This window comes from Pungitius pungitius, chromosome 5 (assembly GCF_949316345.1).
Source record: "Pungitius pungitius chromosome 5, fPunPun2.1, whole genome shotgun sequence".
Classification (NCBI taxonomy): domain Eukaryota; kingdom Metazoa; phylum Chordata; class Actinopteri; order Perciformes; family Gasterosteidae; genus Pungitius; species Pungitius pungitius.
In genome coordinates, this window is record NC_084904.1 from 14,933,751 (window position 1) to 14,955,405 (window position 21,655).

The 21,655-nt window shown below is 41.1% G+C and overlaps 4 protein-coding genes across 7 annotated transcripts; 1 reads left to right on the plus strand and 3 right to left on the minus strand.

The window, feature by feature from the left end:
• Positions 1–117: 117 nt before the first annotated feature.
• LOC119224555 (glutamine--fructose-6-phosphate aminotransferase [isomerizing] 1) lies at positions 118–11,502 on the minus strand. The gene is made up of 19 exons (XM_037481636.2): positions 11,361–11,502; positions 9,944–10,051; positions 9,514–9,621; positions 9,287–9,412; positions 9,140–9,198; positions 8,926–9,060; positions 8,791–8,852; positions 8,630–8,709; positions 8,426–8,534; positions 8,113–8,276; positions 6,685–6,780; positions 6,299–6,396; positions 5,946–6,066; positions 5,527–5,684; positions 3,911–4,025; positions 3,395–3,522; positions 2,915–3,082; positions 2,381–2,542; positions 118–1,668 (listed from the first exon to the last, which is right to left on the minus strand). The coding sequence occupies exons 1-19, from the start codon at positions 11,365–11,367 to the stop codon at positions 1,624–1,626; spliced, it is 2,049 nt and encodes a 682-aa protein (XP_037337533.1). The 5' UTR covers positions 11,368–11,502; the 3' UTR covers positions 118–1,623.
• An 888-nt stretch (positions 11,503–12,390) lies between these two features.
• nfu1 (NFU1 iron-sulfur cluster scaffold homolog (S. cerevisiae)) lies at positions 12,391–15,712 on the minus strand. Of its 2 annotated transcripts, none has more exons than XM_037481702.2 (8): positions 15,593–15,712; positions 14,766–14,869; positions 14,528–14,663; positions 13,844–13,910; positions 13,630–13,747; positions 13,467–13,530; positions 13,201–13,375; positions 12,391–12,739 (listed from the first exon to the last, which is right to left on the minus strand). In XM_037481702.2, the coding sequence occupies exons 1-8, from the start codon at positions 15,649–15,651 to the stop codon at positions 12,701–12,703; spliced, it is 762 nt and encodes a 253-aa protein (XP_037337599.1). In that variant the 5' UTR covers positions 15,652–15,712; the 3' UTR covers positions 12,391–12,700. The 2 variants fall into 2 exon arrangements, with proteins under 2 accessions (XP_037337599.1, XP_037337600.1); XM_037481703.2 differs by having other exon boundaries at positions 14,766–14,866; positions 15,593–15,702.
• On the plus strand, positions 15,698–18,093 carry c5h9orf78 (chromosome 5 C9orf78 homolog). The gene is made up of 9 exons (XM_037481694.2): positions 15,698–15,890; positions 16,065–16,124; positions 16,230–16,281; positions 16,405–16,475; positions 16,597–16,674; positions 17,019–17,216; positions 17,321–17,457; positions 17,558–17,662; positions 17,912–18,093. Exons 1-9 carry the CDS (start codon positions 15,814–15,816, stop codon positions 18,007–18,009), a joined length of 876 nt encoding a protein of 291 aa, XP_037337591.1. The 5' UTR covers positions 15,698–15,813; the 3' UTR covers positions 18,010–18,093.
• Positions 18,094–18,357: 264 nt separating this feature from the next.
• med22 (mediator complex subunit 22) lies at positions 18,358–21,582 on the minus strand. 3 transcript variants are annotated; one of them, XM_037481717.2, is made up of 5 exons: positions 21,451–21,582; positions 21,055–21,212; positions 20,854–20,934; positions 20,447–20,655; positions 18,358–18,975 (listed from the first exon to the last, which is right to left on the minus strand). In XM_037481717.2, exons 2-5 carry the CDS (start codon positions 21,175–21,177, stop codon positions 18,789–18,791), a joined length of 600 nt encoding a protein of 199 aa, XP_037337614.1. In that variant the 5' UTR covers positions 21,178–21,212; positions 21,451–21,582; the 3' UTR covers positions 18,358–18,788. The 3 variants fall into 3 exon arrangements, with proteins under 3 accessions (XP_037337614.1, XP_037337613.1, XP_037337615.1); XM_037481716.2 differs by having other exon boundaries at positions 18,358–18,981; XM_037481718.2 differs by lacking the exon at positions 18,358–18,975 and having other exon boundaries at positions 19,368–20,655.
• Positions 21,583–21,655: the final 73 nt, after the last annotated feature.

Below are 21,655 nucleotides of genomic sequence, written 5' to 3' on the forward strand. Positions count from 1 at the left end.
TTAGCATGTGCATGTACCCACTGTACCTTTGAATAAAAAGGGAAGTTACACAACAATTTATTGCCTTTGTTCATTTCGCGCCTCACTCAAACAGTAAGTCAACAGAAGTTGCAAGGATTCGGTGCAGCGTCCTTTGTTTATTTATCCCTTCAGTCAAGAAATCCAAATATACCGAAAGCATGTATCAGTTACAAAAATACCTATAACATCGTCCAGTTTTCAAAACCTTTTCAGGAGAAGCTTGGGGTGGAAGGTTATTTGCAAAAATCAAAATAAAGTAACGCTAACAAAACAACTCTCTCCCAATTCTTGCCTTTGATTTCGAAACAAAGACATTTGGATCTCGCACACACACTCAGAGCCTGCGTCTGACCTATCTAAAACACACCTCTGAAGTATAATAATTGCAGTAGTGTTGTAATAGACATACTGCCATGAAACTGTATATGCCCCCATTAGGCCTTCATACCACACACACACACTACCAACATCAGTACATGTCTGGATTCAACACAAGATGGACATAAAATGTATGTTTTGGTACAACTGCCCAAGCCATTGAAGAGATTTTTGGTTTGATGGTAAATTTCAAATTACAGTAACATTCACATCTTAAATCCAAGAGTAACTTCAATAACATAAAAAGAAAGTGAAATGTAACAAAGAATAGAATATCAATGGTCCCTTTTAGTGCAGTAATTGTTCTGGCAAAGTGTGGGTTGAGAATTACGTGCAGCTTTTTACCTTAAATAGTAACTTCATCTTGACATTTTAGTTTATTTAAGTTAAACAAGAGATCTGGAAATTAGCAATAAGGTCAGCATAAGAATCACAAAATGTGCACAGATAGCTTTTAGGTAGCAGTATGATGTATAGAGAATGGTAAAAGCAGAAACTACAGTAACAAAACCATCTCCCACTCTTAGTAAACAAGGCCTATTCCCGTTAAATGAGCCCACCAAGACCAGAGTTCAAATACAAAACACTAATAAGCTTCTACAACCCACATGGAGCGATTTTCCAAGCTGTGAATATTAACAAGCTTTTGCTCCCGAAGCAAGCTGTGTGACAAAAGGACAAGATAGACACAGAGACAACACTAGCAAACCACGCTAGATCACGAAGGAGCGATGGCCTGTGGCTTGGAATGATTAAAGACTGTTGTTTACATTCACGGTTAAGTAAAGACACTTCCAATGATTAGCTGCCAAATAAACAATATTCAAACTAAGCTACAAATCATTGCACTAAAAAGGAAGAAAAGAAGATCCAGTCACCAGTCTGACAGCCCATGAAACATCCCTTACTATCAGTTCTCAGCTTCACAAACCTGCAGCATGATGAAGTCATGTCAGTGCCAGCTCAGAGCAAACTGCTTCTCTAACAATAACATGACAATGATGTCAAAGCTTTCTGGGAAATTTTAAAGTGATATTCAGATAATATGTAACAGTCAGGTGCACAACTGTTGAGGAAAAGGTCGAATTACAAAGAGCCATTACATAAGATTCATAGACAATGTTTTTCTTTTGGGTTTCTGCATACGGACGCTCCATCGCTATCTGAACATTTTGTAATGTTTAAATGTTACATCCTTTGCTGGCATGTGATGATTGGGGCCTTTCACTCTACGGTCACAGACTTCGCCAGGTTTCTTGGACAGTCAACCTGTATTTAAAAACACAGGGAGGTAATTTACTACATTACAAACAACCATGAACAACGCGCTGTATAACAATACGACTGTTGACTTAACGGCATTAATGGGACTATATCACACTTGGCCTGAGGTGGTTAAAGCCAGACACACACAACTTATCGTGAGCACAGCCAGCAATCAGCACGTTTACGATGTCATCTTGAGTAAGAAGTGTTTGCTGATTCTGACATGGCACCAGTGGTTGCTTCAAACCTTCTGTGTCATTTGGATGGGGAGGGTTGTAAAATGTCCGCCATAAGAGACTTATCCCTCAGTCTGTGAGTGTAATCCAATCCACTTTTTGTAAACTATAAGCATTGGTCAGTCACTCCAAGGCCTCTAGTCCTTCAAAATGATCATAATCGAAAAAAAGATTCAGTTTCTACAACCCCTTTGTGGCACTTTCTTAAAATCCCACTTAAGAGTCAGAGAAAATAAAGATGAGAATAGATGCTCTTGCATGACGTCTATTGTGACTCTATTCCAGTGATCAGTACAAGTTAACTGCAGACAACATCTTTTAGTTACGATGATGACTCCAGATGAAAATGCAGAGATACAAGAGTTCAGTGATGTTTTACTGCATTTTATGGTCTTAGGTGACAGTTGAGCTAATAAATCTCAGCTGGTAAAGCGGTCATGGTTATCAGTTACCGCCGAGCCTGAAGGGCCAGTACTTACGTCGTAACCTCGGAGGACAGCCAGGTGAAAGGAGAGCAGCTGGAGCGGGATGACGCTCAGGACGCCCTGCAGGCAGTCCACACAGTGAGGCACATTGATGGTGCGGCTAGAGTTCTTGGCAGTCTCGAAATCGTCTTTGTCACAGATTACGATGGGGCGGCCCTGTAAATCGAACAAAGAAAAATCGTTTTTCATTAGTCAACCAAAACTGGATCTCTTTGGGTTCTCCACCTCTTAAATCAACATCTGCCACAGATTACTAAAAGCAATGATGTCACACTGGAAAGAGCCCTCCCTTCTATTTAATGAGGTGAAAGATCAGAGGTGTGGCACAGACAAGACTGTGAAAGTGTTCAGTGACTTTAGGGATGCAAACAATGAAGGCACAAAAACTACAACAATGTACTTGTAAAATCAGAGTTCAAATGAATTGACAAAGTCAGTTTCCTGAGCATTAGTCTGCATGGTCAAGTCTGCTCACCACTGCAACAGGATATTTAAGACTTTCAATCAACATCACAACACAGGTCTTACCTGGCGGGCAACAATTTGCTGCAGGGCGTTCTGACATTTGATGTAGGTGTGATCTCTCATGATGATCATGATGACTGGCATGAGTTTATCCACCAGGGCCAGGGGACCATGTTTCAGCTCTCCGGCGAGGATGCCTTCTGAATGCATGTACGTAATTTCCTTGATTTTCTACATGATGAAAAAGAACAACCATGAGTTAAGAAAACCGCTACTTACAATGCAGTCATTAGAGTTTACATTTGTAAAACCCGAAAGACAGAAGCAACACTTCTCTCGTAAGACTTGGAGCTGCTTGGTATTGTGTTATTTGATTAGGGGATAATATGGAGTCAGAGATTATCTATAATATAAAAAAGTAAAACAAATATCAAACAAGTCTTGTGGTCTGGTATTACTTGGAGGCCTCCAGGAACTCGTGGCACTTGTTAAAACGTTGAAAGGAGAACACAGCTGTTTGAAGAGAAAATTGCATTCGCTCACCAGTGCTCCTTCCAGGCAGGTGGCATAATGGTAGCCTCTGCCCATGATCAGAACACTCTTCTGTTGGTACAGCTCTGTCGCCAACTTCTGGATCTCATCATCCAAACTGAGGACCTCTTTAATCAAATCTAACAGAAAAAACAGATTTAAGGATCTGTTTTGAAAAGTGGCAAAGAACATGCAAAATCTTGAATAAAATCCCATGTCAAAAACAATACTGTGGCACATGCTGGAATATGGTCTCAGACTCATGATGGGAATGGGAGTGGCAGAGGAGCCAGACATTCCTCATTAGTCTACTATTAAGGAAATTGCCTCAGAGAAGCACGCAAGAGCACACAGCCTAAAGCGCTATTTTCTACAAATCCCACTCTCATCTCTTAGCATCGTCTTCCAAGCGGATTGTTTGAACAAACATCAAAAATAAAACAAGTTGCAAGTGTATGGGATCATTGCCGTGATAGCAATTACATTGTAATCTCACACGCTGTTAGAATATCTTGCGCCTTGATTTACCTGGAAGCACTCGCAGGCCCTGGATTATCTCTCGGCGTCTGGGCTGCACGGAAATCCTGTCATCGCACATGAGGAGCGCAAACATGATCAAGGCCACAAACTGGCTGGTGTAGGCCTGCAAAGCACAGACAATCAGATGGGGTTAATAAGGTCACTACAATCAAGTCAGAGTTTTAATAATACAGCTGCCTGATGATCCAGGCATTCATTTCGAATGGCCACAACTACCGCTGGACGTGTTGTGACCCATTTACTATGTGAAGGTAGTTCAACAACAGCCAGTGCTTCTTGTCTCCCTATTATGATAGAAAACCAAAGTCTCCAGCTAATAATCTGCACCAGATGAGAAATGAAGGAGAAGTGGGTTTTAGTTTCATCCCACCAAAGAGCTTCTGATCATTGTGCAAACGTCACTGCGCACAGCCCCAGCGCGTCAGAGAGTGTCTGCGTGCCATCTTCACCGCCCACTCCCTTTCCGATCCTTCATCTTCGAGCACGTTTGGAGACCTTCCATGCCCAATTGAGAAGGATTAAATCAGCGCTTAAGTGAAGTCATTTCACGGGACCCTGCAGACTCCGTAATGGCAGTTCCAAGAACACAGCCATAAAAACCTTTACGCTGTTTTTCCCCCTCTGACAACACGCTAACCACAGTCTATCAGAACTCTGACAGTCTGTACTGGCGGCAGAGATGTGGCTACATTTAATCCACGTAGTAAGGTTTTTAGTGTTCTCGTCACCAACATTTGATTTTTTGTTATCGGTAACATGCCAATTGCAACTGTGCAAGGATGACCCAACTTATATAAACAGATGAAACAAGGAAAACAATTCTCTAAAACAGACTCGGAAAAACACTCCTCCATTTGGTCAGGTGACCTGCCGGAAGGAATTGCCTTTTGATAGCATTAAAGTGATTTGTCCCCATATATTACATTTTGAATATGATAGCAAGTGTAAAAAGTTTTTTTTTTTTAGCAAATTGATGAATTTGGAGTCACTTCGCAATTGAGTGTAATACATAGATTTGATGAGCAAGGTGGAAGCACTCTGGAGTTGGGTGCTTTTGTGTGGCCCAGCCAGTAAACCATGGCGTCTCTGAGGCGTGCCCCGGGGCTTTGGAGCAGCACTAGAGTCCCCGAGCCAAGCACAGGGGCTGGTCCAGGAAGGGACACTCTTAACTAGCTGTGGCTCCATTACACTCAGTCCAAACTGGCAAAACCTTTTAGTTTTGAGAAAACATCAAATCCTAGCTGCAAGATGAGAAGATCGGGCTTTGTCAACTCCCAAAAGTTTCAGATAGGTGGAAAATATCAGCTTGACGTGGTTTTCATCTGGGTTTCATTCAGTGGTTGTTGAAGTAATTTAAAAGATGATGCAACAAGTTGGTGTACGGTTTCTTCCAAAATAACTTTACAAACTAGGTCTAGAAATTGACAAATTGTTTTTCTCAAGTCAGGAATAAGTTAATTGGCGCATTGCAGGATCTTTAGCAGGATCTGGTAACGTAAATATAAACAGCAGGTGTGCCTGTTTATATCCCATTGAAGCATGTACTGTATGATGAAACTGTAGATATAGCACAGATACTGCAGCTTGCTGATAAACAGGCTCACCTTGGTGCTGGCTACTCCAATCTCAGGCCCTGCATTGATGTGGACTCCACAGTCAGTCTCCCTGGAGATGGAGCTTCCCACTGTGTTGGTGATGCCCACAGTCAGAGCTCCTCTCTCCTTGCAGTAGTGCAGGGCCATGAGGCTGTCAGCAGTCTCGCCTGGAGAATTGGCAGAAATATTCAAAACAACACAGTAAAATATTGTTGCTTCTTTTGTTTAAGGAACTAGTTTTTGCATAACACCCGCACAGAAAACCCACAACAGAAATATCACGTCACACAAGAGAAGCACAAACATACAGAATACTACAGTAGAACAGATGCAGAAAACTGAACAGTACTGCACAAGTGTTGCTATGCTAAACGCAGACCCAAGATGAGCACAAAAGGAGAACAACAAAATGTCAAATGCCAGCCAACCTGATTGGCTGATGAAGAAGCAGACGTCGTCTCTGAAGACGGGAGTGTTCCTGTCCAGGAAGTCACTGGCGAGCTCCACCATGACGGGCAGCTCCGTTAGCTCCTCCAGCACCTGGCGAGTCTGGGAAAGCAACAGAGCACTGTTCAGCGCCATCCTGTTAAAACAAGCCGGGGGAATTTAGAGCAGAGAACGTGCCAGCCCACAACCCTCACACCTGTGTCCACAATACAGACATGAACCCTACTGGTCTGATGGATTGAATGTGGATGGAAAGACAGACATGTCTCTATTATGTCCATTTACAACAAAGAAAAAAAAGAAAGAAAAGGGGTCGGGTAAGGTGGCTTCTCACCGCCACCCCTGCATGGTAGCTGGTTCCACAGGCAATGAGGATAAGTCGCCGACACCTCTGGATCTCTTTGATGTGGTCCTTCAGTCCACCCAGTATCACTGAAAAGCAAAGCAAACAGCCAACTCATCATTAGTTTCCAGCTCATTGAAATGGGCCAAAGAGAATAAGTTTCAGAAACATTTCAGAAAGTGATCTCTGACAAGGAATTTAGCCATTTCACATGTGAGAATTTTAATTAATTTATCTTTAAAAAGTACAATTATTGTGGTATGCAGGCAGCAAAAAATATGTATGTGATTAGGAATGCATTAGGGCAACATCCATGATGGGACAAAGAGCAAAGTGCACTTATTGATTTTCTACTACGCCAATCACTGAAAAGTAACCTGTGTTGTTTTCGAAGTTGATTCTCCCCCTCATTGTATTGACCACAGATTCTGGCTGCTCAAATATCTCCTTCTGCATGAAGGAGCTGAAGTTACCTGTGAGGGAAGATAAGATGTCAGGGGAGCATTTTGAACACTGGTACAAAAAATACCGCAAATGCCTTTCAAGAACACTGATGGACTTTTTATGAAGTGCTCCGTCTGAGAAGGGCCTTGTTGACACATTGAGGAAGACAAGAAGAGCTTTAAAATGTTTTTGTAATAAATAAGGCTTTTCCTGGAAATGTAGGTAGTCTTTTTTTTTTGCTACATTCACATGTTCAGAGCCACAGGGTCCACAAGTCGTTCCTTAGATGAAGGAAAACAAACACACGAGGGAGATAAGTGTTTTTCCATTAATGATTTGAGCATTTTCAGCCTGCCATTGAAAGCTATTTAGGTCATGCAAAGTAGGTTATCCAGCAGAAAGCCTCCAGAAACTGAGGAGAGAGGCTGCAGAATGACAGGACTACAAAGGAATGTTGGGAGCAGCCAATATCAGTTTACATCTGCCCTCTACTGGACGACTGTGGAAGGGTCAGCGGACAGAGCAGAAATACCAAACTGTCTCCTTCATCTTTCCATTCAAGTTCATCTTTCACATCCATTTTGGATGAACAGTTGACCCCCTGACCCAATTTAGAAGACATTGCAGCAAGCCAATACCATTTTTTATTTTAGCATAACGTTTTGGTCCACTTTACAACTGGCTACTTGCTACATGCAATTTAAAGAAATCACTTTGAGCTCTGGTAAGTTGTGGTGGCTGTTTCACAACTTTTGGACTACAGAAAATATTACACAGATCAACAATATAAACAATTTTAATAATAGAATAATGAAGTTATTTAAAAAGTTTAATACTTTTATTTGCCTTCTAAACTAGTTATTGGAGGCAATTGGATTGGACTGGAAACCACAAGTCTCTCAGTAACTGACTGCACTTTCCAAAACTTGTACCTGTAAAGAATTAGTCTCATACAAGATTTGAGACCCAATCTCTGCAATTAAGCATATATTCCAAAAATGTGGAAACATCTCCTTGGGCAACTCTGTACAAAAAGTGATACACTAAAATGTATACCATACCCTTTGTTTAATTTTAAATAATGTGCCTACTGCGCTGTATGACAACATAGGCTCAGAAAGGGAAGGTGACCGAGATGAACTCCTGTAACTCGGGTCATTTTAATGACAGTGGATTCAGAAAGGTTGTAACTGGCTTTATGAGAACAAGGAAGGCCTCAGGGATGAACGGTCACAGCCATCTCTGAGAGTCTCCCAATAACAGGGTTTGGGTCTAAATTACAAGGCAGTTCACCAATGATTTATTTGCTAAATGTATGAAAGGCGGTAAATTAATAGATCAAAGGCTGGCCTTCCACTCACCCTTCATGATCTGCTGTAGCTCCATCTGCAGGGTTTGGATGGCGCGAGCTGGATAGTCTCCCGCCGTGCGCTTTATCCTGTGAATGGACAGCCGGCCTTCCCTCACGGCAGCCACATCGTCGTCCTCCAGGAAGATCACCCGATTTGTGTGCTCAATCACTGCGCTGCAGAGACGGACCAGAATCAAACATTTGGTTTATTAGGACTGTACCTGGATCATCATTTTCTAATTCAAATAATTACTATAGTCAAAGGCATGAAAAGTCTTTGGGCGCTGTGGAAAGTAGATGCAGGGATAAAGGGGTCAGCTTACCTAGCATCAGAGGCAAAGTAGTACTCCACAGCTTTCTCATCCACAGGGAACAAGCAGGTGTCCTGGTCCAGCCTGGCTATGGCGCCGCAGCCCTTCTTGTCTTTAGTGGCTTCGTGGAAAAAAAAGAAGAGAAACAACCTCAGTCACATTTTTTGTAAACTAACATGAGACTCAATCAGATTAAAAACTGAAGCTGTATCTTACCAGAGCTGTACAGCACAGGAATATGATCCGAGGACAGCTTGTGATCACTCCTAACTCCCATCAGCAGGGGACTCCCCCTCCTACAAAGCAACCACTTTATGAACCACAATACTTCAATCTGCAATAACCAACCGTTATGACCCCAGTAAGCGAGAATGTACCTTGTGCCAACAGCCTCTCCAGGGTAGTGGACACTTTTGAAGACCAGGGCAAAAGCTCCCTCCTGCCAGGTGGAAGAACAAACTCATCGGATAGGCTCTTTCATCAGCTGATCGTGTGCATGAGCGGGTCCTTACCAGCAGCTGAGTCGTCTGTTCCACCAGTGTAGCAAAACTGATGTCATCATTCTCCCGGTTGTCAAACATATACTTTACCAGCTTGGCGATGGTCTCTGTGTCCGTTTCTGATTCAAATTCGTAGTCTTTGCTCTCCTGTGGAGATTGAAGGAGAGTTAATCGTGTCTCCTGTTATAGTGGGGGGAAAAGGGTTATTAAACAAATATTTGCCCACCAAGAATTTCCTCAGGTCTTTGTAGTTGGTGATGATTCCATTGTGAATGACGATGAACTCTGCAGACCAGAAAGAGTATGATAAACATAAAAGCTATAAAGAGACCTGCCACAAGCTGTGTAACATACACCTTTAAACACAACTGACCATTGTTCTTGTCGGACCGTTGTGGATGGCTGTTTACCGCGCTTGGTACGCCGTGGGTAGCCCAGCGGGTGTGAGCAATGCCAAGATGAACATCAAACTCCACATCAAGGTCGATATCCTGTTGCTCTAAAGGCCGACACATGTGATATTGAGAGTCCCGCAGTACACAAAAGGACGAACTGACAAGGCATCGCTTGTTAATGTTGGATTCAAGTCACTTGGCTTACTGTCGATCTCCTCGTCGAGAGCCTTCACTTTTCCACGTTGCTTGATCAGTTGGATGGACTTAGCGTTTGTCTCCCAGTCCTTGCCATTGCCACCATCTATTCCAACACCTAACGAACAAGAACAAAAACTGCATGAGAAATACATTGATATTAAATATAAAGAAACATAGAGTGTATGCATGTATCACATGCAGTAAGCCTGAGTCAGCAACATGATAATGACGTTATTCACAAAGACGACAAACAAGTGCAACTGCATTGCTGCATTACTGGTTGTACTACAAGAGACGCATTGTAAATAGAATCAGCAAATTGCTGGCATTCTTAAAATAACTGTTCTATTGTGAGACAATGAGAAGACGGTCAAGTAAATAGGGCAGATACAAAAAAAAGGTGTGCTGCTGAGAGCCTTTTTACTTCTCTCTCTCACCAGAGGAGTCGTAGCCTCTGTACTCCAGACGGTGAAGGCCTTTGAGGAGGATCTCAAGGATCTCACGGCGAGTCCTCGGCACATGGTAGTTGAGATAAGCAAAGATTCCTGGGAAGAGGAAGGAAAACAAATGTCAAGAATCAGAGTTGTGTTTAAATTGAAATAATTTATGCCACTCTAAAATAGACCTGTTGATTTTGTCTTCATTTAAAAGTAAAGACTGTTGAATGCCTGTCAAGAATATGACATATATATCACCATATTATTATGTATTTTCTTCATACCATCTTAAAATGATTCCACGAGTGGCTGATACACGATTATATTTACTTTCTGAACGCACTACTGGCAATAATGAATAGACGTGGAAACCAAGAGGATAATGTGATTACTTCAGCTCTGTCAATGGGATAAGTATTACAAAGGCTAATCTGCTGCTATTAACTAGACTAGGTAAGGTTTCAAAAACTCAACCATGTGCATTGAACCATACAGGAGCACTGAGGGAAAAAAAGTTATGAAAAACAGCTCTGTTAAACACCCAAGAGAAATATGCAGCTGTATGCCTGGCTCAACAGAGCATTCATTCAGAGCAGCAGGATTCAAGGGAGGGCAGCGAGGTGCAAATTGCCAAAGAAAAGTGGAGCAAGCAGTCAGGCAAAAAGCACACCAAAGGTTGCTAAGGAAATAGGTTTAATAGTAGTAAAATGATTATAATGAAACATTAAACGGAGAAGCATTGGTTTTTAGATCCACCCCTAGCTAATTTGAACTGACTAATGTTAGCTCCTAACAATGCAAGCAGTACTTGGGGTTGTTCTTGTGATAAGAGAAATCAGAGCTCGTGGTGAAAGTGATGGGACACAGAGAGGCGTCAGTGATAAGAACATGACCAGGCAACCTGGGACAGATACACACACTGCATCTCAACTACTGTTCCCAAACTGACCACAACAAAGGCATTCGCGACTCCAATATATATACACAATGGCATTTTTAACTCATAGTTCAGGTGAAAAACGTAACGCTAAGTCGTAGTGAGAGCGCATGATGGACGTGAGACGTTGGTCACCACACAACACGCAGCTGCGTTAGCAGGAAGAAAAAATGTGGCCCAGAGTTGAGGACACTGCTGGACACAATTCAGGTTCAAACAAATAAAGCGTGTGACGGTATCGTTGCGGGAAAAATAAACATTTATAGCGTTTTAATTGCGTAGTTAACTGACAGCATCAGCAGCACCAGCTCATGTTGGCTAACCGAGGTTAGCCTCCCCTAGCTAATTTGAACTGACTAATGTTAGCTCCTAACCTAACCATGCAAGCAGTACTTCAGATTGCTGTTCTGGTAAATAATGAATAAGGTACTGGTGCTTCTCACTGAATAACAATAAATGTAAAGTATATCCAGTACTCACCACACATGTTTACGGTTTGGCTGCCAGTTACAGCTGCTGGGATAGCCTGTCACATATAGACCCCGCCTCCTTTGCTTTCACTGACTCAGAGCCAACCACCTTGCTCCATGGCGTATGCTGATTGGTGGAGCGGTCAGTCAGTCACTTTGCGCCCCTCATTTACGGATTTACTTCAATCTGCAGATCCGGATGTTGCCGCCTGCTCTTGACGCAGATACCCCTGACGTGGCATAAGGATGCATATCCGTGGACAACAAGCAAACCCTGCTGCTGCTATTCAGCACGCGTAAAGTCAATATTGTTACGCAATGACCGGCCCGTGGAAATGCACGTAACATTTGATAAAACAATGCAACACTATAACACTATAATTCTAATATAATATAACTATAATGAATTTAAAAACGTTTAAATTAACGTTTACATAATTGACTAATCAATCATTAGTCATGATGCTAAACCTACGATGCATGACACGAGCAGCACACTGCCCGTGTCATGCAGTCAATGTCTAACTCCCAGGGTTTATTATCCAAGTTACATCCATCAGAGGAATCTTTCTAAAAGTACTCAACTTTTCTTTTACAGGTGACAATTACAAGGGTTATAAAATATGAAATGACTGATAATTAGTGCTCAGCAAGATCAGTCAGAATCATCACAGGCTGTAATTTGAATCTGGTTTTTCCATTTCTCTCTCTCTATATATACACAATATACGTATATATATGCATGACGTCAGGGTGATGCCCCTGTAGTCATTTCATTCTGTGATGGAGGATGTCTTGATGACATGACATAATATGTAATACGTAACATTTAATGTAATGATGGTGGAGCGTTTGAAGCAGGAGGGGACTTCACACAGCTCCGGTGATTGATTGATGATCAGCACGAAGACAGGGGCCAGTTGGTCATTACAGACTCATGTAAGATATATCTTGGTTGATAGTATAGTACAATTGTGATATGGTAGTCTGTTTAAGGGGATATTGACAAAAGGCGGTTAGATTAGGAGGCAGGACAATCATTAAATAGTACAACAAACTTTATTTATATACATACAGAATATGCATTTTACAGTTGACTAATAACTGATTGAAAAGGGGTATTATTGATAAATAATAAATGTATTGCAGCTCCACAGTCACCAGTTCCTATTTCTGTGCTCTTCAGTCCCCCTTTTGCAGAAAGTTTCCACCAAATCATATATTAATATCATGTTGATGAATAAAAATGACACATATGCTATGCACCACCTGATTTTATTGCAACTATGGCTTGCAGTAGAGGAGGAGGCCAGGGGAGGGAAGAATGTGCAAATTACGTTCCAATGGTGTTCAAACTTGAGCAGCATCCTCTTCGTCCTCGTCCTTCACCTGTAGAAGAAAAACAACAGATTCAGGTAACTCTTGAAATGTAGTACTGACTTTTTCCACCGTGAATTCCAATCTTAACTTAAAGCAGAAGCAAACAAGAAATATTTACAAGACTGCTTTTTATACATTTGAAAGGTTTCCTCTAACAGTCAGATTTAGAAAAGAGGTTCATGCATTCATGACAACAAAGGTGTTAAAGAAGCTCCAGCTAGTATTAACAAAAACAAAAAGGTTTGAATAAAATCACCCCAATTTTAACTTCTCTGCACTGGCTCCCAATATAATTATTGATTTTAAAACCCTTCCTACATCTATCATGACAAGTAATGACAAGGCACGTTCCATTATAAAAAGTTATCAGAAATAGCAATAAAGAAATGCAACATAAAATATAGTTATTGGCTGCTCTCATGTTAGATACATTTAACGTTAGACACATTTATTCTGAGAAGAGAACAAACCTGCTCCACTGATTCAACTTCAGGGACGTAAAACTGTAACATGTTCTGGATTCCACTTTTCAAGGTAACAATAGAACTGGGACAACTGGTGCAGGAGCCCTGCAGCTTCAGTTTAACAACGCCGTCCTCGAACCCCCGGTACACAATATCACCTCCATCTTCCTGCACTGTTGGCCTGGGGAAAAAGAACATTGATTAGTGTGGATAAAAAGGCAGAAAGCCGCAGTAAGATGAAACAAATGCAGTATTAGAATGCACATTTGCACCTTATTCGAGTATCCAGCAGTTCTTTGATCATGGCAACTACTTCATCATCATCATCCGATGGTGCTAAAAAGAAAAGTGTAAACATCTTGGCATTAAGAAACAGTTTTCCTCTTTTCAGTTCTATTTCATTGTTTACTACGCACAGCTGATTGAAACCCTTACCTGTATCTGCACTGGGTGTGCTGTCCTCATTTACCACAGGAAGTCCAGAGGTAAAAAAGTCCATAATGGCAGCAAATACATCGGGCTTGATAACTTTCCATTCCATGTTTTCATCAGACTAAAAAGAGACAAAAAAGAAACATGCTACTACGACTAATGACAATATAATGTACTTCAAGATTATAGGAGTCATGTGAACTTGACCAAGTGTTACCCTTGATATGGTGATGAAGTCGGGCCCCAGGAAAACACTCTTGACTCCCTCAATCCTAAAAAGCTGTCTAAAAAGAACAGAAAACTGTTTAATGCAGCTGAATAAAATAAGAGCCTTTAAAAATTCCATCATTAATTCCTCTTCTTTTTCGGACTAAACTATTTCATATGCATTTTATGACTGAATTATGAATATTTTGTCAAAATAATCATTATTGAAGAAAAGACAGAAAACATCAATATAAGAGGGTTTTCCAAACTTTGAAACTGCAGTATATTTCACACTTCTAATCTAACATATTATTTATGACAGCACAACCAGTATGTCAAATAATCTATTCATGCATTGTTTCACACATTTAAAGGCATTGGACTGGATAGATACGCTTTAAGGACAGTGTCTGCCAACTCAAGGACAACCTGAGCAGCACATACAATTCTTTGCAATTTACTCTTTTTTACAGATCTTGTTTTAAATATAATCAACTGGTATGGCAGGTGAAGAAAACACAAATGCAAATTCTAAAAGCTTCATTCCATTTTGGCGTGAGATTCTAGGAACACTCCCAACACCATCATTATAATTTGAAGCTGTGCTTTATCTTCTAATGTGTAACAAGAGGCCCGCTACAAAATCAATGCATTACTCTACATCCAGTCACCTTATATCTAAGAAATCCTATACCTGGCTAGGGGTGAGCAGTGCGCATCACGAGGGCCGGCAAAATTCATAGTTCCTGATTCAAGAACTGTGCGACCAGGCAGAAACTTTAGGCTGTTTGGATTCGGTGTGTCTTGGGTCTGCACAAACATGGTCCTTCCTGGAAAGAGACAAAACATAAAGACGAGAATGTAACACCAGCCACATATACTGTAGTGTTTTCTAAGTAAGTGGGCTATACAGATGCTGCAGGCATACAAACCAGGAACAACCCAATGGGGATTATGTGGCCATCTGTTTGGGAGCGCTGTGTTATGTGAAGGCCAGTGTAATGCGGCGGTCTGATAGCCACTGACTGCAAGACTGCTATAATACAAAGAATAGATTCATAAGGTCACAACAGAAGAACAATAAAACACACTAATAATAAATGAATGCTGCTAAAAACATAATATGCACTGCCCATGAAACCATACCATGTTGCAGGCAGTAACAGATGCAACAGACGTGTTTTGACCTAATTATTTCACTTTTTACTCTAAAGTACCTCTATCTGGCAAAATGCAGAATGTTGTATTGACTGGCATTAACATCCATCCAGATGTACATCATAGTATTATATAAATATATATACGGTCAGTTCTTGAAGTTACCCGTTTGTTCATTTCCCAACAGAACAACTCCATAGCAGTACTTGTTCATACAGAGTATATAGCAGCTTACTACTTCCTCGCAGGACTTTAAAAGATCACGATCGGTATTTATTTAACGTCATATACTTAACGTTAATGTTGGACATGGAGAGTTGTTTACATTACGGCATTGATTGAGTAGTCTCAATAATTTTGATAACTGTCTAACTGAGAGGAAAACAGTAAAAGACACCTTCAATACACCGTGCTGCTCTAATAGGAAACGTTATTAACGATAATCCTCGTGCGTCACTGTAACTGAGCTAGCTAACTAGCTAGAAGCTAGCAGCTAACGGCAGTCGACATCTGCTACGCAGAGAGGTCGACGCACTTGTACATGCGTTAAACAAATAAAATGAGAGGCCATCGGTGTCGCACAGGCGCCAGTTTGACTTACGGGCGTGAAAGCCTTGATGTGATTCCCAACAACCTGCCCATCTGCCTGTAGGTCGCCATGTTTGTTTTGGTTAACCTAAAAACGGAAGTGGTCTCGTCTTTCTGCGGAAGAGACGTCACGTTGCTATATTATATTATTGTGCGTTTGCTATAGTTCACCCGCTACCCGTCTGCTTTAGACGAAGCACGAAAGCTCCCCTATAACCTTCAGAGGAATTAAATATGCCGTGTGGCAAAAACTTTAGGCGGAGAAGGGACTCGTCGGATGTGGAGGAGGATGAGACGACTAAAGAAGTCAGGTAAACTACAACGAGACCAACATTACATTAACGTTAGCTATACGCCATGTTAGCTAAGGTTGCTAACGGCGCTCTCCGTCAGAGATGCTAACTTCATACGTATTAACAGACTTTTGTGTTTTATTTTTCTTTTGTGTTTATGTCATTTGTAATTTGTATTCTTCTGTCGTTTAGATCAAAACTAGAAGAGGCTAAAGAGCTACAGAGTTTGCGGAAACGACAAACCGGAGTCAAGTAATGTGAATGTTATACTTGTAATGCTGTTTCTCAAACCATGTTTTAACAGACTTGTGAAATATATCATATAAAATTGGATATTAATGTTGCCTTTTCGTTTAGTGTGACCGCCCTATTGGTTGGGGATTTACTTCCACCAGAGGATGAAACTGATGCAAGTAACACTTTTTTCGAAAATTTTGATTTGTTCCTGTAGGATAGAACGTTAAATTAGGTTAACAATAATTTGTGTTATTTGGCAATTTGTTTAATCTATCGTTGAAAAATACTCTTCTAGAATGACCCTTTCAAACTGAAGACCGGAGGAGTTGTAGACATGAAGAAAGCCAAAGACCGAAATAGAGACATGTAAGTGAATCAGATAACTGTTTTAATCATTTTCGTGCATTTCGTTTAACATGTTGCATGGACTCTTGTAGCTTATTGCAAAATGGAAAGTGACTCCAGATTACCTCTGTTTCACCTTTAGGACAGAAGAGGAGACGGACCTGAACCTGGGCACTTCCTTTTCTGCTGAAACTAACAGAAGAGATGAGGATGCAGACATGTGCGTTTTTGTATTTTACACTTGTGACATAGAGACACCACCTCACCCTGTTTGTTATTCGCTTAGGTGAACCGTCCATCCCAAACCTCATACAGACCTCCCAGTCCACCATTCGATTGGATGAGCATAGAGCTACATTTTAAACCATATGATCAACACCTGCTTTATGTGGTGGGCAATTTCAGTTTCAAACATATATGAAATCCTACAATTACTTAACACATCTAGAATAACGAAAGACACAAGATTGACATTTACAACATCATGGACAGAGTTATGAATACTGACTCAGTTATTAACACAGGGCGTCAAAACTAATTTCTTTCTTGAATCAACCTTCACAGGATGAAATATATTGAGACAGAGCTGAAAAAGAAGAAGGGATTAGTGGAAGCCGTGGAACAGAAAGTTAAGGTGAAAAATGCAGAAGACCACCTGTATGAGCTGCCTGAGAGCATCAGAGTCAATTCCGCCAAGAAGACCGAGGAGATGTTGTCCAATCAGATGCTCAGTGGGATCCCTGAAGTCGATCTTGGCATTGAGTATGTATAAGTGATCTCAAAAGGTTCCCTTGTTGGCAGTGATTAGCTTTCAGAAATGATATGGCCCTGTTACTGACGGCCTGTTTCTGGGATTTCTTTCTCAGTGCAAAAATCAAGAACATTATCCAGACAGAGGATGCAAAAGCCAAGCTGCTGGCAGAACAAAGGAACAAGAAAAAAGACCAAGGCACATCATTTGTACCCACCAACATTGCCGTCAACTACGTCCAACACAACCGCTGTGAGTCCCTTCAATCTGTAAACATTGGGTTTCAAATAGTGAGAGAATACCCAAATGACATGTAAAATGTTGATTCAATATATGACTGACCGTTTTTCAGTCTATCGTGAGGATGTAAACGCACCACAGAGGCACCAAAGACACAGAGAAGAGCCCAAAGCAAGGCCGCTGCGTGTGGGAGACACTGAGAAACCGGGCCCAGAGGGTAAGACGTTGTCTACTACGATGCACGGTTTCTTTTTGTGTACCAGTTCAGCAACACTAGACTGTAGAATACTGGTATAATCTGTGCAAACATAGTTGAACAAGATCATATACAAGTGTACTTGTTTTTAAAATAATTTCAGGGATTTGTGACTGGATTTGGAACATTGTTGATACAAATATTATAACATTCGCCCGCTGCTCCTCTGAAATGTACAATCTGATTTATACCTTTTTTCTCTTGCTCCAGTTTCCTCACCAGCCAACTTCCGCAAACGTCCAAACAACGAGAAGGCCACTGATGACTATCATTATGAGAAGTTTAAGAAGATGAATCGCCGATATTGAGGAGCCGGATGCTTTAAAGAATAATTTACTCAACCGTAAATCCATCGTAATAAAGATTGAAGCCTCCACATGAGCCATAAATACAATTAGCAGACTGGTTTTCTCGAACAACGGTTGATAAAAGTACTCCGAAGCAAGCCTAGTACTTTGTAAATATTGTACAACTTGATGTGATTAATTAAACATTGGCTTTGTGATGTCAATTTTAAGGACAATTCAACAAAATTGCTCAGGATTTTCTGATAGTTGAGTGGATTGTTTGTTCTCTGAATTGTTAAAATGTGCTTTTAGCAGTATAATTGTGTTTTGTAGTCTTTCAAAAAATAAACTTTTTGTAAAACTACAATATAACAAGTTGTTCTTTAATGTAAACGGTTTAAAAGCAAGATAAAAAGTAGATATAAAACATTTCAACATGAATGTAACACATTTATTCAAAGTCTAACTCAATACAAAACTGTACACTTAATTTAACTGCTGCAAATGTTAACAAAAAATGTAATCTGCACTTTTTGCTTAACTTCAAAATGCAGATTTATAAAGGGGGGAAATGTTACATCTGTGTTACACAGGTCATTATTCTAATTAATTTTCCCCCATGTATTTTGTGTTTAGTAGTTTCTGTACTCTTGCGAAAAAACCCGTTTATGCAAGAGATTTTAAACGCCAAAGTCTACTATTTAGTCCTTTACAGTGGCAGACAATCCGAAACTAATTCACAAGGTGTAACAGAAACTAAAGTTGCCAAACCACCCAAATTCTTCAGTCCTCTTTTCTCCTCACGGTTTCTCTATAGAAGATGTCCCGTGTCCGTTGAGGTGTTGTTGGCCGTTGGTCTCCTGTGAAGGTGCTCCCTGCGCGTCCTCTCGGTCGCCCGGCGTAGAGCTGCAGCTGCTGCCCGGCGAGGCCCAGCCGTCTTGCCGGCGGTACGCCTCGTACAGGGGCAGATCAGTGCTGTCCCACTGACTGTAGCTTTGCAGAGCGGAAACCAGTAGGAGGCAAAGAACCAGCGCAGCACAGAAAGAGAGGAGCAAACGAGAGCGGCAGGTCAGAATAAGCACATTCATCCACATGAAAGGCACACAGAGGATAGAAGCGTGGAGGTTATGCAGAAGCAACGGAAACTGGATCAATACCCAAAATGGCTGTGTATCGATTAGGTTGATTGATTAGATACTGTAGTTAGAGCTTTCACCTATTACCGCTTGAGTTTAAGTTCAGTGAAAAATGTGGTTAGTTGCTGATGGAAGGGGGAAGCAGGGTGTAGTGCAGTGAGGAAGGAAGGCCCACACCCAGCATGCTCCAAACAGGACTGAGAGACACTTCAATACTTTCTCACAGAAAACAAGACACACTACTACAGTGTTTTGTCTGCTTTATTTCTTAATCATTCGGGTTCTAACTGAACAGCTGGGACAAAGTGATATAAAAGTGCAATCACACATGGGATCGATGTCGCCTGCATGATTACAGCTCAAGTCCCTTCTGCTTTTAAAGACAGAATCATTTTTTAAACATCTCCTTTCCAGGCTTTTCGCTTTTTTGACTTCAAATAAATAACCGCAAGAGTTGTCAAATTTTACAGTCTAAACCAAGTATTCATTGATAGTCTATCCTTAAAAACTACCATACAGGTAACCCCCTTTACATTTAGGATTACATACAAGTTATTATTTTTAAAGAATGATACATCCATTAAATATATACTATATCCTGGTAAAGTTTTAGTTTTTTCAATGTTTGATTTGTCTAAAGGAGATTCTATACCACAGTTTGTTTTGTAATCTAGTTTTTCAATACCATTTGCTTTAATTTTGATCAACTCTGGCTGTAACTTAAATCAAAACATCTTTAGTAGTAAATAGACTACATGAAAAGGAATCGATAGCTACATTTCACTAACCTGCTTCAGGGTGCCTGACCATTGTCAACACATCTCTAAAGCCTCTTGGATGCTGTGTAGACCAAGCGAAAGTCTTTGGTATTTATAAATAAACTTGGCAGTAGATCAATGCCCTAACTTTCTTCTCTAAATTATGAAATATCTGAGCACCATTCAAAGCCCTTTGGCTGCATAGAAATCTCAAAAGTACATTTCGATATGTGATTGTTCAATAGCTGAATAAATGTAGACAGTTAATATTCAAAGTCATCTCAACTTAGAACAGAAAAAAGTCAAGGCACTTACTAATCAATAAAGTCACTTCGTGAGATGCTCTCCATAGCAATTAAGCCCAGCAATGATCCGAGTTGATAAATACTGTCTGGATATGTCAAATTAATAAATTCAAGCCAAAAAATGTCCAGTTTAGATGCAGGAAGAAGTAAACCCTTCCTTGAGTTTAGGAGGGAATGTTGAATGTGAGACAGTACATGATGTGGGGCATTGCACAAGAGAGGGGCGGTGGGATGGGAGCAAGTATGAGCCTACTTGTACCTGGAGGAGTAATATTCTTCCTCTAGCTCATACAGGTCGATGGCGATCTCGTCACGGAGCGAGGTGAGTTTCTTGTCGCACTCCTCCTGCAGTGACCGGAGCTGCTGGTTCTGGAGGCTGATGGCATCATTGACCGAGGGAAAGTCGTTCAGAATCAGGAACTGCTTCAGATCGGACACCAGCTTCATCAGGGACTCACCAGCTCGTACCTGGACCAACAAATCAGAATTAGGGAAATCAAGGCCAGAAATGAATCATGCATTTTCACATTCATCCACAAACCAGACCCCCCCACACCCCCAGTGATGTCTGTGTCAAATATTTGCTGTGAGGGATTGTATGTGTGTGTGATTGCCTACCTAAGTAAAGAAAAGAAAAGAAGTAGTTGTGCTTGGGGCCATACTCACGATGTTGGCCGCTCGGACGTGCATCTCGTAATGGTCCTGCTCTGCTTGCGTCGCTCGGGCCACTTGCGTCTCCTCCTCTATCTGGAGAGAGCACACCGTTTCATAATATCACGCACACGGAGTCGTTGAGAGAAGGGAAAGGATAGGAAGTGGGGGTGAGAGCCGGATAAATGAGCTGAAGGGGTTCAGCCTCAAATGTACCTTCGCTGTTTTGATGATTTCTGTGAAGTTGTCCAGAATGGACCTGATGTCATCTTTTAGTCTCTTGTTGTAGTTCTGTAGCAGAGACTCTTTGCTTTGAGGGAGGACTCTCTGGTTAGCCATCGTGCACAGGAACAGGGCAACACAGCGCGGGCTACCTGTTCAAATCACGCGAACACGCAGGCATCCATTCAGATAACGTGAACAGTGGTGTAGTCGAAACAAGTGAGAAGCTAGCTAGCTAACTAGCTAGCACTAAAACGCGCGTCATTTTCACAACAGAAACGAGATAAATATGTAACGTGCGTAGTTTTATTGAGTCTGCACAAATGTATTATATATATATATATATATATATATATGTATATATACAGTTCCGTAATTAATTATTCTTACCGCACGAATAATGCCGTTATTGTCAAAATGCCATCCACGGCACGGCGTTTTCTCTTCTTCTCCACATTTAATGTAGGTTGACTTCCGGTGTGTGTGTGTGTGTGTCTGTTTGTTGTCGCCCCAGGAAAATATTCGTTCCCGTTTTACTTTTCGAATCATGTCAACATTTTTTGGATTCGATTTATGCTATAGACGCTTATTTCAT